Source organism: Vigna angularis, chromosome 4, assembly GCF_016808095.1.
Source record: "Vigna angularis cultivar LongXiaoDou No.4 chromosome 4, ASM1680809v1, whole genome shotgun sequence".
Lineage (NCBI taxonomy): Eukaryota > Viridiplantae > Streptophyta > Magnoliopsida > Fabales > Fabaceae > Vigna > Vigna angularis.
Genome location: NC_068973.1, coordinates 41,353,801 through 41,368,938, shown reverse-complemented (window position 1 = coordinate 41,368,938; position 15,138 = coordinate 41,353,801). Strand labels below are relative to the sequence as shown.

Sequence of the window (15,138 nt, the reverse complement as noted above, 5' to 3'; positions counted from 1 at the left end):
ATTTAATGTTTTTCTATGAGAAATACCTCAGTACAAAAAAATGGAAAATGTCCCTGACAACTTATTTTGATAATTTTTTAACAAACATGACAGAGTGTCTGATGGATTCGTTTTAAATATACGATCAATAAAATAGTGATACATTCTTTATTGTTTATTGTTAAAAAAAGGTGTTAAAATATCATGATTCCAAAATTAAATCAAAAGAGACCAATATTTAACTCTACACTTAGTTTATAATTTTTTTGTTATTTTCTTTTTACTTTTAGATTTAAGCACATATTTTGTAAGGATAAAGATATTCTGACAACATTTTTTTTGATAACATTTTAACATTATTTATATATCGTTCTATGATTGGTCCAAAATTATTCTACAATCAATAATAATAATAATCATAAACACTAACGTGGACCAATCACAGAATGACACGTAAATGGTATTAAAATATTGTCAAAAAAATGTTGTCAAATTATCATTTCCATTTTCTAAACTATTAAAATTTTTACGAGTATTTCTTAGGTTTACAAAAATTATACTAATATTCCTTAAATTTTTTGAAATTATACTAAAAATTACTGAATTAGTAAAAAAAAGACGTATGTACTGTAACAAAATATTATCAAAAAAATCTATGATAAAATATATTTTTTCTTTTTTTTTTCTCAAAAGCTTTTCTCTTTTTCATTAAAAGATACATAAAGATTTTAACAGAACTTTTGGTTACAGTCAATTCTAACCAAACAGTAATATGTCTTTTATTTTCAGTCTGTTTAGATTCTTACATCAGTGTTACAAAACATAAACTTTTGTTAACTGTAAACTGTAATATGTTTGGTAAGTTATTATATGAGTTGTATTTTGTAGCTTGAGTTATAACGATTATCATTTGAATCAGAAGGTCTTAAAAGAATAAGACCTAACTGAAAGCTACAACAGTATCTGAATATTAGCTTGGGAGAAAGGTTGCATATATGATATGACTCTTGTGCGAGGCTATTCTGCTGTATTAATCATGTTCATTATCTTAACACAGCTTCTTTAGCTGCTATTACCGGTTAATTCTGCAGACACAATCACACAAGTCCTTTCAAAATTGTTGATTAATTCTTAAAGCTTACAAAGGAAAATTCGGTAATGTGAGGTTCTCCATTTCTTGGAGCTTGAGGTGTCTGTGTCTGTATTATTTCATTCAATTGGTACGATGATCCTTCTGTGTCAGACAAGTCGGTATCAGATTGGTATGATCGTGGAGAATAAAGAACCGTATCAGTGTCTGTTTGGTTAGGCTTGTACTTGTGAAGTAAATGTATTGGTGATGATCCTTGGCTTGGTGTTGCTTCCCCACTCATTGTTCCCGAAGGAACATCTACCCCTGCTTTTCTCAACTTTCTCTTGTCTTTTGCAACCCTCTGCCATTTCTTTAGTGCCTTTGCAGTTTGCTCTTCAAAAATTGCTTTTTTCATGTGAGATCCCATCTACAAGTTAACACAGACTTCATTTTATGACGCTGAATGAAAAGTTGACACAAATATTATAGGACTCTGTTTTGTATTATGAAATGTAATTTTGTAGTTAGTTTGAAACTGTTCACCTGTGTTACTAGGGAGTAGAGAGGAAATGTAATGTAACTACACACGACTTGCAAGACTATTCCAAGGAAAACCCTTGTCAGTATCAGCGGCAAGTTTTCATGGAAGCAAGACGTGATCTTGAATTCATACTGCAATTTGAAAACATCATTAAAACAAGGAAGTACTCTAAGTTTGAAAACATCATTAAAAACATCTGGGTTATGCATGCTACTTACCCACGACCACAAGAAAAAGGCTATTTGGAATGCATTCTGCAGAACAACAGATAAATAACACACGTCACAAGAGAAATTGCTTGTTTCACAGTCATGGACTGTCATAACTTCTACTAACACCTCTTTTTCATAAATTGAAAATCTCAGTTATATGTCATAATGTGTTAATCCAAATCAGTATAATTTTTCTGCCTAAATTTATGTTATATAGGGACACACAAGTTATGACCTCGAATAAGGTAAAGTGGATTAAGAAGGTAATCCACTGGGGCCGATTAAACCAAAAATACTTGTTGTTAGGCTCTACAATAGGGACTCCTCTGACAATTGTGGTTCGATCTTGAATTTCTTGGGCCATTTCCATGATTATAAGTTCAAGCTTGGTGCCCACTAATAGAAGTATCTGCCAAGCAATGAAGTTCAAGGGATGTTAGGTTGATAATAATAATGATGATAACTATTACAAACTTTTCAGTAACAAGTTTTCCTTAATTACCACCAGCGGCGCTAACGATAGCCAGGTGAGAGTGTACCATTCTGTAGCAATAAACAAAACAAAGTCAAGAACTTCAATAACAACACGGTTTTGAGCATTGCGTGTGTGAGTTGGAGACTTAAAAGAGGACCAAGTAGAGAAAACTTACTGTAAACGTTCACCAGCATAAAGACGATAGCGAAAGCCCATAAGGGAATACTGCAAAACAAAAACTGATATGGTAAAAAAAGACCAAAATTGTGTCGTTAGATTATTAAAGCGTTACAGATTTTTGAGGTCTGATGATTGATACCTTATACCCACGACCACTTTAAAGTCGTCCTCCATGGATCTTTTAATGTACTTTTGGAAGTCAAATTTGCTGTTGGGAGCAAAATGTGCCTGCGTTTGTCAAAGTTTGTCATCAACTCAATTAATTTAAAACGGTAACAACATTTATTTAAGGTACACGTAAAACTTTGGCACCCACGTTAATAAATCCATGCCGCATGGTCATGTAATCCACTTTAGTGACAGACGCAAAGAATTGCCTGAAGAATGCTACCTGCAACAAACAATTACAAATATCATTTTGGTATTGTTTTCTTCTTCGTGTGGAACCAGAACAATGAATGAAACTCACAATCCACCGAATTCCCGGCATCCTAGACCAACCAGAGTGACGCCTAACAAACGATGTTTGATGCGCAAACCTGAACCTCGAAGGATCTGCATAATTACATAAGACACAGCTCCATTACTTCTTATGTAACATATTATATATGTTGAATAACACGCTTTTTTACATATATGGGCAAACTTGCACAGATATTACGAAAATAAACAAGTCAAAAAGATATTAACTTCACGATAAAATATTAACATTGAAGTCATCATGACTCCTAACATCTTCACTTTTTCAGAAGCTCATGAAGATGTCTTACCATTTGTAAATTGATACTCAAGAGAGGATGTTTCAGCTTCCCAAGCTTTCTATTTCTTCATCTGTAGAGCCATGCCATTTTCGTTATTCCTTTTTTTGTAAAACAAATTAGGTAGAATAATGGAGTTGTTAGACCCAGAGACTTTCTATTTTATCGATGTTGTATTTGGAAAAGCAAACTTACTTTTGCTCGGGCTAGTACCATGGTCATTACGCTGTAGAATATGTGAAAAACAGCGAGGACGAAGATAAATATGTGCAACTGGTGCACCCCTGACTGAGAAATCAATGACACTTTACCCTGATTTCTCATAACACGTATAAAGAGAGTTAATTACTGTTTAACATGAAAAAAACAAAAAGGAGAATCAGAAGAGATAATGTTCCTCACTTTCTGTGAGCAATAGTCACCACCAGAAGACGCGGTTGCTAAAACTCGACGCCATTCCATGTTGTCCTCAAAGTAAAGTAACTTCCTTCCGCCATTTGAATCATCTGGGTTCGTTAAAGCTTCCACCTTTTTGCATGGAAGCATGATATCACCAGCTGATGCAGGGATGCATATCTTTGCAATGTATTGTGTACCAAAAGTAAGTAACAGGGATATAAATCCTAATAACATTAATTCTGCAAACAAACAAAAATCAACACATGTATCTGTATCTGTATCATCAAAATTTGAATTCACATCGGTCTAATTTTGTTCACCTGCTTTGATTTTCTCCAAGGCTTCACTCATGGCTTTCTTATGTCGTTTTTTAAACCACTGTGAGTGTGAATTAACGAATAACTTGGTCACGATCCAATCCAATTTCGTATAGCAGTTTATAGTTTATAACAAGTTAAAAAAACAGGAACAAAACTGAACCTTTTCAAGTAAATGGATTCCTTGTTCAATTAACACAGAGAGAATGACGAAGACTGCGCAAACAGCAGCCACTGCCCATGTGGGTGTTTCCTGCAACGTTCTTTCTCCGCCAGATGCTCCACCAGCCATTTCGCCAGGCTTAGTTTACAACATAAGAATATTATTAATAATCATTATTATTACAGGAGTTAATTAAGTTAAACATATTGTATTTATTGGTATAATTGAAGGTGTAGAGAACGATGTTTTGTCATGTGCTTCCATGTTTTATCCGCCCAGAACGTAACGGTATTACAGTTACAGGAACCACGCAGTTTCCTTAGAAGACAGAACATGATTAATTAACTAATAAACATAATATAATAATAAAGTTAAAGCCGGCTCTGGAAGATTATGCGTGGAGTTTTATTCGCGATCGATTCTGAGTGATGAACTATTTGTTACAGTAAAGTTCTAAAAAAATAAATAATGTGTTCATAGTTTTCATAAATAAAAATTAAATCGGTTAAACAAGTAAATTTGTTGATTAAATTTAACTGATGTTAACAGTTTAAATTTGGTTAAAGTCATATATTACAAAATCTTTTTTCAAGGATTGTGCACTATTACAATAGCAAAAAGAAAGGAAACTGTCAACACAATCTGGTTTTTTAAATAAGTGTAAGATCAATGTCAGAGTTATGCAAATTTGTACGCCTTCTTGGTTGGGAAAATTTATTATAAGGATGAATTTCAGTTCGTGTGTGTGTATATATATCATAATTGTACGTGTTTATTAAATAAGATTTGTATGAGAGTGAGAAAATCATGTGTAAGAGGAGAGGAATGTGAGAAATGTTGTGAAGAATGTTGGTGAATTACACTTTTACCCTCAATATATATAATATATAGTATATAATATTATAATGTATCTATCCGAATGATAATCGTTAAAAAAAAGTAAGTTTTGTGAAGAAGACGATTTTCTAGGAGTATAATAGATAATTATTCATCCACTGGATTCACCAATTATATTAATTAGAGATGCTAATTTAATTCATGATTCATACTAATTCCGATTGACTTAAAAAATAAAATCTCTTTTGGATTATGAAATGAGTGGAAAAGAAATCCAACCTCATAAATATTTTTTTAAAGTAGATTAATGTTAAGATTACAGCGAGTCTAATCTTATTAAAAGATTTTAAATAACTTTTAAAACAATATATTAAATTATAGTAAAGATAAAAATGAGTTTATCACGATTAAAGATCGGGATGAGTAGGCTTGATTCTAACCAATAGTTAATTTAAACAAAATGTTAAGACTCTTTGTTCTAAATTTTAAACATAAATCATAAGTTGACGTAATCAACTTAAAATTAAGTTTAAGATTAATCAAACAAAACTATTAGTAATAATATGTATAAACATAATCATATGATAATATATATATATATATATATATATATATATAAAAGGATAAGAATTTATGAGATTTAAAACAAATTTAAAAATAAAATATTTTCATTTACTAATAAAACAATTTATCTTAAAATGTATTTTTATATTTTTTAGTCTTTTGAGATTTATTTTAGGTCTAAAATAATTAAAAAAAAATATTTAAATAAAACTTAAAGGAGGTTCGACCTACACATAAATTTTTATACTTGATGTCCTTTATATTTGTTTTTTATATCACTCTAAAAAATTTCATAAAGTATTTAATGTGTATATAAACTCATATTCAAATTGATTTTATGTGTGAATTTGTTTGTACTCGTCTCTCGATACATACTTAATTATAATTGATTGTGTCCTATCCTTAATTAATTATGTTTTAATCATAATTAACTATAACGAACTTTGTTTATAATATATATTTTTAGTCGATTGTTGTAACGAAATTACATAATTTGTTTTGCATCGTGTTCACGGGATATTCATATAAACTTTTAGTTGTTAGATGAGGTAAACATTAATTTACTTATTTATTTACAATCTACCGTTTGAATGTTTAGACAGATGTGTGTATTTGAGTATTACTTATTTACTTACTATTTTACCTGTGGTATAAAAGCATGCATAAATATTTATTTCAATACAGTAAATATTGATATATTTTATATTTAGTTCAATAAAAAAAAATTATATTTCTAATATAATATTTTTGTTTTCGTTAATTTTATTTACATTTTACTAATAACTAATATAATTAAATATACGTTTGATTTTTAGTAATGGAAAAATGTGTTTATTAAAAACAGAAGTAACATTAATATGCAAAGATTTAAAATTTACAAAAAATGAAAAACCTTTTTTAAAATTAATTATATATTAATGTTCATTTATTATTTTTAATAAATTATTACCAAAAATTAAATATGTATTTAATTACCTCAGTTATTAATAAAATTTTAATAAAATAAAATTTTTTATATTAAGACAGTGACTATTTTTTTTATTGTATTTAAAATAAAACATGTCTATCTTATATATTAAATAAAAAAAGACGCTAAAAATATTATGCATTTGACATTATTTTAATTATTATGATTTTTTTTCTTTTCCAGGTTAAACGGTTGATTTTTAAAATAGTTCTGTTTATTATTCTATCGCAATTATTTTGTCAAGTAATAAACTATATTTAAAAAATAGTTTTTCTTGTTCACTTTTTTGAACTAAAAAAATATTTATATTTTAAAAATATACCTAAATATAGTTTAGATAATGCAATTATAAACCTTCGTTAATTTAATCAAATCCGAAACATTTTCTATGCAAATCGGAATACTTTACTTTTTGTTTAATTCCTCTTCCATTTCTTTCAAACTAATCATTCACTTTCTACATCAAATTAAACAAAACGTTAATCTAAATGCCAAACCAATCATGGAAAAGTATTAAAATAAAATTTTAAAAAAATATTAAGACTGGCATTCTTTTGGATGCCAACAGACAACATTTATTGTAAATTTCATCAAGTGTATATAGATTTCATTTAAAACACGTTTCAATTTCAGTTAAGAAAACGTGTTTTAATAAAAAAAAATAGAAAAAAAAAGAACACCGTTATATTTAAAAACAGTAAAATATTTTTATTATGAACGGATATTTAGAGGAAAAGAAAAAGAAAAGAAAAAAAAATAGAGAGTGGTGGTTATATCCGGAAGCAGTTGTCTGAACAGAACACGAGGCAGTGATTTTAGATATATATACAGAAGAAGAAAGGAGAAGAGAAGAGAAAAAGAAAAGAACGAAACAAGTGTTACTGACTTTCTTACTTACTTTCCTTACATCCAAGCTTTGATATTATCGAACTTCTTCGTGATCACACTCTCTCACCAATTCCATGGCTGCTGCTGTTCCCACCTCTTTCGTTCTAACCAAATCTGGTATCTTTCTCTCCGATTCTTCTTTTTTCCTTTTCAATATTATTCATTCTTCGCTTTATCTCTCTTTAGTTACTTCCAAGATTTTTAATTTTTACATGTTCATGACAAAATTCCGCCATAGATAACCCAAGAACCGTTTCCCCTTATTTCGATCTCACCACAATCCCAAATCTTTTATGTTTTTTTCTTTTTCACGGTTCATTAGGGTATTACAGTCTCACTGATTTATCATGAGCTTTTCTTGGGGTCTGTGTTCGAAGACAAATTGGATTTCACCGGCTGTTACTTGTTAAGATAATCTATTCAATTCTTGTTTTTCTTGCTTCTTGTTTGTCGGGGAAGGGGGAGATGCGTGATATTTAAGATTTCCTTTGGACTTGTTTCATGCAATGTTGGCATATTTCTGTACAACATTAGTGGTGCTTTCTATACTATTGCTTCCTCCATTTATTATTCTTTTAACCCGAAAGAACACGTCTCGCTTTCTAGCTTCTATACTGTGGAACTAGACTCGTCTTGTGTTTGAGTGTGTGTTTTTTTTCCTAATCGAGCATCTTGTTTTAAAACTCTTTACTGTTGCAAAAACTTTTACCAGCATCGTCCATAAACAAGGTGGACCACTCTCTGGTCAAGATTAAACCATACAACTCCCGTCTGAATCTAAATCGTCAAAGGGCTCTAACAATCCAAGCTACATATAGGTATTTCTTTTTGTTCTTGTGACTTTGTTATGACTGCTTTCTGTAGTCTGTCTTCATGAGTGCGCTCAATTAGATGGGAAGTATTGCTTTATAAATGTTATTCCTTTCGTTTCTTTGCAAGTGTTCTTCTAGAGAAACCAAGAGATGTAATAAGTTTTCTTGATTTTAATACAATATTTATAAGATTTCTGTTTAATCATTTTCATTTATAAATAACAATATGTAAACTAATTAAATATTAGGGGAAATATAATGGTATAAATGAAAAAGAAAAAGATTAATTAACGCCGTGTTGAACTTTGAAAGTGATAGTTTAGTAAAAACCAAAATCTTCAAGAAATGCGATACTTAAAAAGGAACAGAGGGAGTAGATGTTATGCAAACAATACATGATAGTGTTGATTAGATAGAAGTTGTGAACAGAAACATGGTTAAGCACCTTTTTTGGGAACTTTTGTTTGGTCACATTTGGACTCAAACAAATGCATGTTTGATCAAGAGTATTAATTTAACTTAAATGAGCTAACAATTTAAAAGGAGTTTTATACTTCATCCAATTATAAATGACCGTGTAAAGTAAATTTATAAACTTGATAACTATTTTAGAAGCTGTACCTAGAATGATTTCTGATTGGTCAACAGTGTAAAATTATTGACAAAGCGTGAAAATCAAACCCTTTAAACATTTGTAATCAAACCCTTTAAATAATAATCACAAGTTCACGACTCTAAGGAAAACATAGCTTAAAGAGGAAGAAACAGAACATCAGAAATATTCTTGAATGAGAAAAAGAATTGACTGTGGAAGTTGTTTGATGAATATTTGCGATTAACCTGACCTCTGCTTCCTTTGGCACTACAGTGATGGTGGAAGGCCCAGCAGTGCTGGTATATTTGTTGGTGGGTTTGTCTTGGGAGGGTTAATAGTTGGCACTCTCGGTTGCGTGTATGCACCTCAGGTAGTATTTGCTACTGAAATATACTTTTTCAAGTGCTAGATATTGGTGTCTAACGGGATACGTTCAGATGTTTTTCTTGCTCAAAAACTCATCAATTATGTGACTGCATACTGGAATTAAATTGGTTAGCTGCTTGTACTTATCCGGTCAACAACGTATGTAGCATAAATACAAGTAGTTGGCTTTGCGCATATTTAAAAATTTAAAGATATCAGGAAGTGCATTGTAATTTTTTCTTCAAAATTTATATGATGGAGATCGGTATTCTTTTTTACTGCTTGAGTATTATTTTATTTTATTATTCCACAGATCAGTAAGGCCATAGCTGGCGCTGACAGGAAGGAGTTGATGAGAAAATTACCAAAGTTTATATATGATGAGGAAAAGGCTTTAGAGGTGAGCAGTTGCTTGCTCTTGATACCATCCATCATGTTTATCTTATAAGGGATTCTTGCCAAAGTTGATATTGCTGCAGGCTTTTGCTGGGAGGCCATAACTGTTGTGTGATTAATTTCATTGTTCTCCTTATCAAATTTTACTTTAGACTCTTATATGCCAGATTTATATAATTATTGTTCTACTGTTGGAAAAGGTTACGTCCAATTATGTCCTAATACTATGTGGGGAATTGCACCTGTACTTGCTGCAACATGTTGGTTTTAAGAGAGGGTATTACTTCAATGACTAGCAAAATTTGCTTGCTTGATTTGCAGAAAACCAGGAAAGTTCTGGCTGAGAAGATTGAACAACTGAATGCTGCCATAGATGATGTTTCTTCACAGCTACGTTCAGAGGAGGCCTCAAATGGAGTAGCTGTTAATTCTGATGAAATTGAAGCTGCCACATGAGACTGCTGCCGAGTGCTGTGATGTCATAGTACAGAATGTGCCATTGCTCTTTTCAGTAAACAATCTTTTATTGGTACAAAGTGTATTTTGATTTTATTGTAATATCTTTCTATTTCTTAATAATAAACTCTGATTTTCTGATAATGGCTGCCGCTACTGTGGGTAAAATAGTCGTTACGCTTTTATGGCTGATTTCTTGTGTTCTATCAGCCATTTATTTTTAGTGAAAAGTTTCCATGATGGGCATGGTACTGGAGCAAGGCTGGTCGTTTTCTGGTTCGGATCATTTAATAATCCAGGTTTGATGTTAATACTAGGATCTTGTTACTTTTGCTGCCACCATGAATTCGATGAATGTTGATCTATATGTTTATGTTGTTAATCGTACTTAGACAATAACACTTGAACAAGCATTGTGAAAACAATTTAATTAGATTGCATCCCATTATCCTGAAGTAAAAATTGTTATAATTTTATACTGCATTAAAATCAAACATGTCTTTAGAAAGAAAAAACGAATCGTGCTTGAAGTTGTTTTTATCACAAATTAATTGACTAATTAACACGAGTAAGCCTCGTAAAGCTTCTTTCCATATTCATCACATGTTTTAGCTTTTATATATGTTACCATGAGGATTACACGACTAATATTTGGATAATTGTTTTCAGGATTTTTATAAATAAAAATAATAAATTTCTAAAAGAATTAAATCCTACTTATAAATGAGTTATTTTTAATTTATAAAAAAAGTAAACTTACTTTCACTGTTAAGAGTCTTCTGAGGATAAATTTATCCAATTAGACTCTTGTTTGTTTATTTATGTTTCACAGAGGCACTTTCGGAAATGAAAATATAAAAAATTAGATTAATTGAAAATATATAAACATAAATTAAAATTCTAAACAAGAAGTGGCATATTATTTAATTGTTTTTTATTTACAATTTAGTATTTTTTTTCATTTTTTTTTTGGTTTCTCGTTGTAATTGATTTTTTTTATACAAACTTTTTTTCATGCTAATGAAACGGTACCTGTTATCTTTTACTGCCCAAATTCTTATTACTCATGAATCAAGGTAATAGTGCTGAAAATTATGGGTAATTTACTGAAAATAGTAAGGCTTTATTTCGTGTTTGTTTCAGTCTTTTACCAAAGAGTAAAATACTTACAGTATAAATTGGAGATAAGGCTACAAGGCAGCATTGAAGTGATGAACAGTTTGTTGATATTTTCAATTATAATTTTTATTAGAAACAAATGCCTTGACGCATTTTAATTTAGTCTGAAGGGAATAAAATAACAACTTTATTTTTTTAAATAAGTTATTTATTAATATTTCCAAATTACTTTAATTTTAAATAAAAATGAAAAACAGTTATTTACTATTTCACCTTGTTCTTATTTTACACTGATTTACTTCACGCCTATACAATGAAATTATCCACTCTTAAAGGTGGGAGTGCTCTCCGTTGTACAGTATTTCTCCCACGTGATCCTTTAGATTTTTATATTACCAAAAAAGTCTCACACTACCAGTTCAGTTTTTTTTAATATATTTTATTTTTCAATAATTTCACTACGTTAAAAATAATTATTCGTAATTTTTAGTATCCTAATTTTGGAATCAATTTTATCTGTGTAGATACTTAACAGGAGCTAGTTTGTAGATGGAAACGTGTGGATGCAAAGTAAGCTTTGTGATGGCCAAAAATGGAAAAAAGAAAAAATAATTTCCTGTTGAGAAAGTAATGAACGGCCATAATAAGGATACGTGGCTAAAAATATGAAGTGGCAATATTGAAAAACATTGAGCTCCAAACATTATCTTATCCCATAGATTTTCTCACATCTTATTCACCACTCATTCCCGTTACTCCCCAGCAACCATAATTTTCCTTCTTTTTTTCTTTTATGACAATCTGCAAAGAATAAAACAAGAGGAGGAAATGCAACTTTGTTGCTGATATATACATTCTGACACAGAGTTCTAGCACACCCTTGTTGCAGCCATGGCCTCTCATGCGGCTCTAGCTTCCACAAGGATCCCCACAAACACCAGGTTCCCATCCAAGGCTTCTCACTCTTTCCCAACCCATTGTACCTCAAAGGTCCATTTTTTGCATTATCTTCTTTCACTTTAATATGTCTGCACACTGTCTCATACATTTCACTTAGCTTCTGCAGAAACTTGAGCTGACAGAATTCTCTGGGCTAAGATCCTCTTCATGTGTCACCTACGCTAACAATGCTAGGGAATCTTCCTTTTTTGATACCGTGGTTGCCCAACTCACTCCCAAGGTTATTATCTTATGAGAGTTATTTCCTGCTTGTATAGATTATATATATATATATATATATATATATATATATATATATATATATATATATATATATATCTATAGATAACAAGCTCTTACTTTCTGTGTTTTTTACAAAATGTTACATTCACTACATCTATGATATAGAAACCATGAGAAATGAACGAGAAATGTTATCTGTATAACACCAGAGAGAAATAGGAGACTTTGTCGTACATGTTTTATGGTATTACTGGTATCTGTAGTAATGAAAACTCTTGTTTGCCAATAAAAAAATATGATGTGATATACAATATAGACATGAAAAGTATTTTTGTATAGAACAATGTAACAGTTGTATGAATAATGCACCTTCTTAGTTATTTCTTTATGTCTGTTTCTACTTCTAATTTGCAAACTAAAAGCAGACCAATGGATCCACTCCTGTGAGAGGAGAAACAGTGGCCAAGTTGAAGGTGGCAATCAATGGTTTTGGACGAATTGGCAGAAACTTTCTTCGTTGCTGGCACGGCCGAAAAGACTCACCCCTTGATGTTGTTGTTGTCAACGACAGTGGTGGTGTCAAGAATGTAAGTCATTTAACTGTCTTGGCTTAGCTGGTTTTATTGGCACAGATATTTTTGTTTCACTAATTCTGCTTCACATATGATCCAGGCTTCACACCTGTTGAAATATGATTCTATGCTGGGAACATTTAAAGCAGATGTGAAGATACTAGACAATGAAACCATCACCGTTGATGGTAAGCCCATCAAGGTTGTTTCAAGCAGAGATCCTCTCAAGCTTCCTTGGGCTGAACTAGGAATTGACATTGTTATTGAGGTAACCTCCATTACTTGATTTATCTTAAACATCCTGTAATGAATTAAAGAATGAATGAACTTTTGTTCAGGGAACTGGAGTGTTTGTGGATGGCCCTGGGGCTGGCAAACACATCCAAGCAGGTGCCAAGAAAGTTATTATCACTGCTCCTGCAAAGGGTGCTGACATTCCAACCTATGTTGTTGGAGTAAATGAAGGGGACTACACTCATGAGATCGCTAACATTATAAGGTCTGTGACACTGAACATTGTTTTTGTGCCACTGAACTGATTATTCATATTGTATCCTGCTGCTTCTTGTTTTTTCTTATTGTTTCTTCAATGTGCAGCAATGCTTCTTGCACCACAAACTGTCTTGCTCCCTTTGTGAAGATCTTGGATGAAGAGTTTGGTAAGAAAACACTGATCACACTGGCAGTTATTATTTAAGAGAGATGTTACAGGCTCAAAGTCACTTCCCTTTGGTCTATGTTTCCAGGAATTGTGAAGGGAACAATGACAACCACTCACTCCTACACAGGAGACCAGGTACAAGATCGATCAACCACTGGTTTGACCATGCATTTGTAATTATATGACTATGATTTACACGTCTCAGTTAAATATAGAGAAATGATATCATCAATATGATCAAGTATCATGTGGTTGTGCAGAGGCTTTTGGATGCTTCACACCGTGACTTGAGACGAGCCAGGGCTGCAGCACTGAACATTGTCCCAACCAGCACTGGAGCTGCGAAGGCTGTGTCTCTGGTGCTGCCACAGCTGAAGGGGAAGCTGAATGGCATTGCACTCCGTGTGCCTACACCCAATGTTTCAGTTGTTGACCTTGTGGTGAATGTTGAGAAGAAGGGTCTCACTGCTGAAGATGTGAATGGAGCATTCAGAAAGGCTGCAGAGGGGCCATTGAAAGGTGTTCTGGATGTGTGTGATGTTCCACTGGTCTCCATTGACTTCCGCTGCTCTGATGTTTCTTCCACCATTGATTCGTCCTTGACCATGGTCATGGGAGATGACATGGTTAAGGTGGTTGCTTGGTATGACAATGAATGGGGTTACAGGTTAGTTAGCTCACTCTACATGTATAATAAACTCGAGAAATAAACTGTAAATCTAACTCAACTATACATAAAATTATACATAAAATAAGTTTGTAAGATAGATATACATTCATTTATATATTATAAAGTCTAACGTCAGATTTCTTACAACATCAAGAAAACGAGTATCAACATTGTGTTTTTGATGATAATTATGAATTGATATTTAGAACATTGGTGATTGCAGCCAAAGAGTTGTGGATTTGGCACATTTAGTAGCAAGCAAGTGGCCAGGAACACCAAAAGCAGGGAGTGGAGACCCATTGGAGGAATTCTGCGAGACAAACCCTGCTGATGAGGAATGCAAAGTTTATGAATAGAGGATCGCCATTAGCAGCAGCAACCCATTTTTACTCTTTCTTTACCTTTACCTTGTGTTAAGCGTATCATGTGAAAAAGAAGGATCTTTTTCAGACAGACAGTGTCTGAGGGCAGATTTTCAAAGTTTAAATTTATCTGTAGCCAATAAGTTTTGGCGTGATTCATGTTCATGAATACCACCCATATATTGATTCATATTGCATTTCTTAATTCTTGTGACAGAGTTACATAACTCAAAAACAAGGGCAATTATTACTACTGTAACTTTGATGGGAAAGTGGGAATTATTCAGTGTTGACCACAAGACTCCCTGTCTCCCTGACATGGCTCACGGCTCCATTACCATAACTGGTTTGAGTTTGCTTTTACAGCTACCATCTCTTCTTTTTGTTTCATTTGCATTCTCTCCATAACAAAGACACAAACACCAAAAAAAGAGAATATTTATCAGTAAATTTTTCACTGTTGTATAGTTATAATATGTAAAGAAATAGGTAAATCATAAGATAGTTACAGTATATTATATGAAAAGACTAATTAGAAATATTTTATTATTATTGAAGGTTAGATACCACAAATTTTATAATAATTATATTGTTA

The 15,138-nt window shown here is 31.9% G+C and overlaps 3 protein-coding genes across 3 annotated transcripts; 2 read left to right on the top strand and 1 right to left on the bottom strand.

Annotated features, from left to right (window-relative positions):
- Window positions 1-925: 925 nt before the first annotated feature.
- Window positions 926-4,225, bottom strand: LOC108342295 (MLO protein homolog 1). Its single transcript, XM_017580054.2, is given in 14 exon segments — window positions 926-1,478; window positions 1,595-1,723; window positions 1,811-1,846; window positions 2,040-2,213; window positions 2,307-2,347; window positions 2,455-2,504; window positions 2,599-2,687; window positions 2,776-2,850; window positions 2,929-3,014; window positions 3,230-3,290; window positions 3,413-3,529; window positions 3,620-3,855; window positions 3,937-3,994; window positions 4,097-4,225. Coding segments are annotated over 14 exon segments (1,656 nt in total). The 3' UTR covers window positions 926-1,103.
- A 3,034-nt stretch (window positions 4,226-7,259) lies between these two features.
- On the top strand, window positions 7,260-10,121 carry LOC108341186 (uncharacterized). The gene is made up of 5 exons (XM_017578847.2): window positions 7,260-7,469; window positions 8,065-8,170; window positions 9,033-9,129; window positions 9,439-9,525; window positions 9,843-10,121. The coding sequence occupies exons 1-5, from the start codon at window positions 7,427-7,429 to the stop codon at window positions 9,975-9,977; spliced, it is 468 nt and encodes a 155-aa protein (XP_017434336.1). The 5' UTR covers window positions 7,260-7,426; the 3' UTR covers window positions 9,978-10,121.
- A 1,739-nt stretch (window positions 10,122-11,860) lies between these two features.
- Window positions 11,861-14,748, top strand: LOC108341301 (glyceraldehyde-3-phosphate dehydrogenase B, chloroplastic). Its single transcript, XM_052876086.1, has 9 exons — window positions 11,861-12,086; window positions 12,163-12,276; window positions 12,704-12,865; window positions 12,951-13,118; window positions 13,189-13,349; window positions 13,448-13,509; window positions 13,597-13,646; window positions 13,772-14,178; window positions 14,405-14,748. Exons 1-9 carry the CDS (start codon window positions 11,988-11,990, stop codon window positions 14,535-14,537), a joined length of 1,356 nt encoding a protein of 451 aa, XP_052732046.1. The 5' UTR covers window positions 11,861-11,987; the 3' UTR covers window positions 14,538-14,748.
- The last annotated feature ends 390 nt before the right edge of the window (window positions 14,749-15,138 follow it).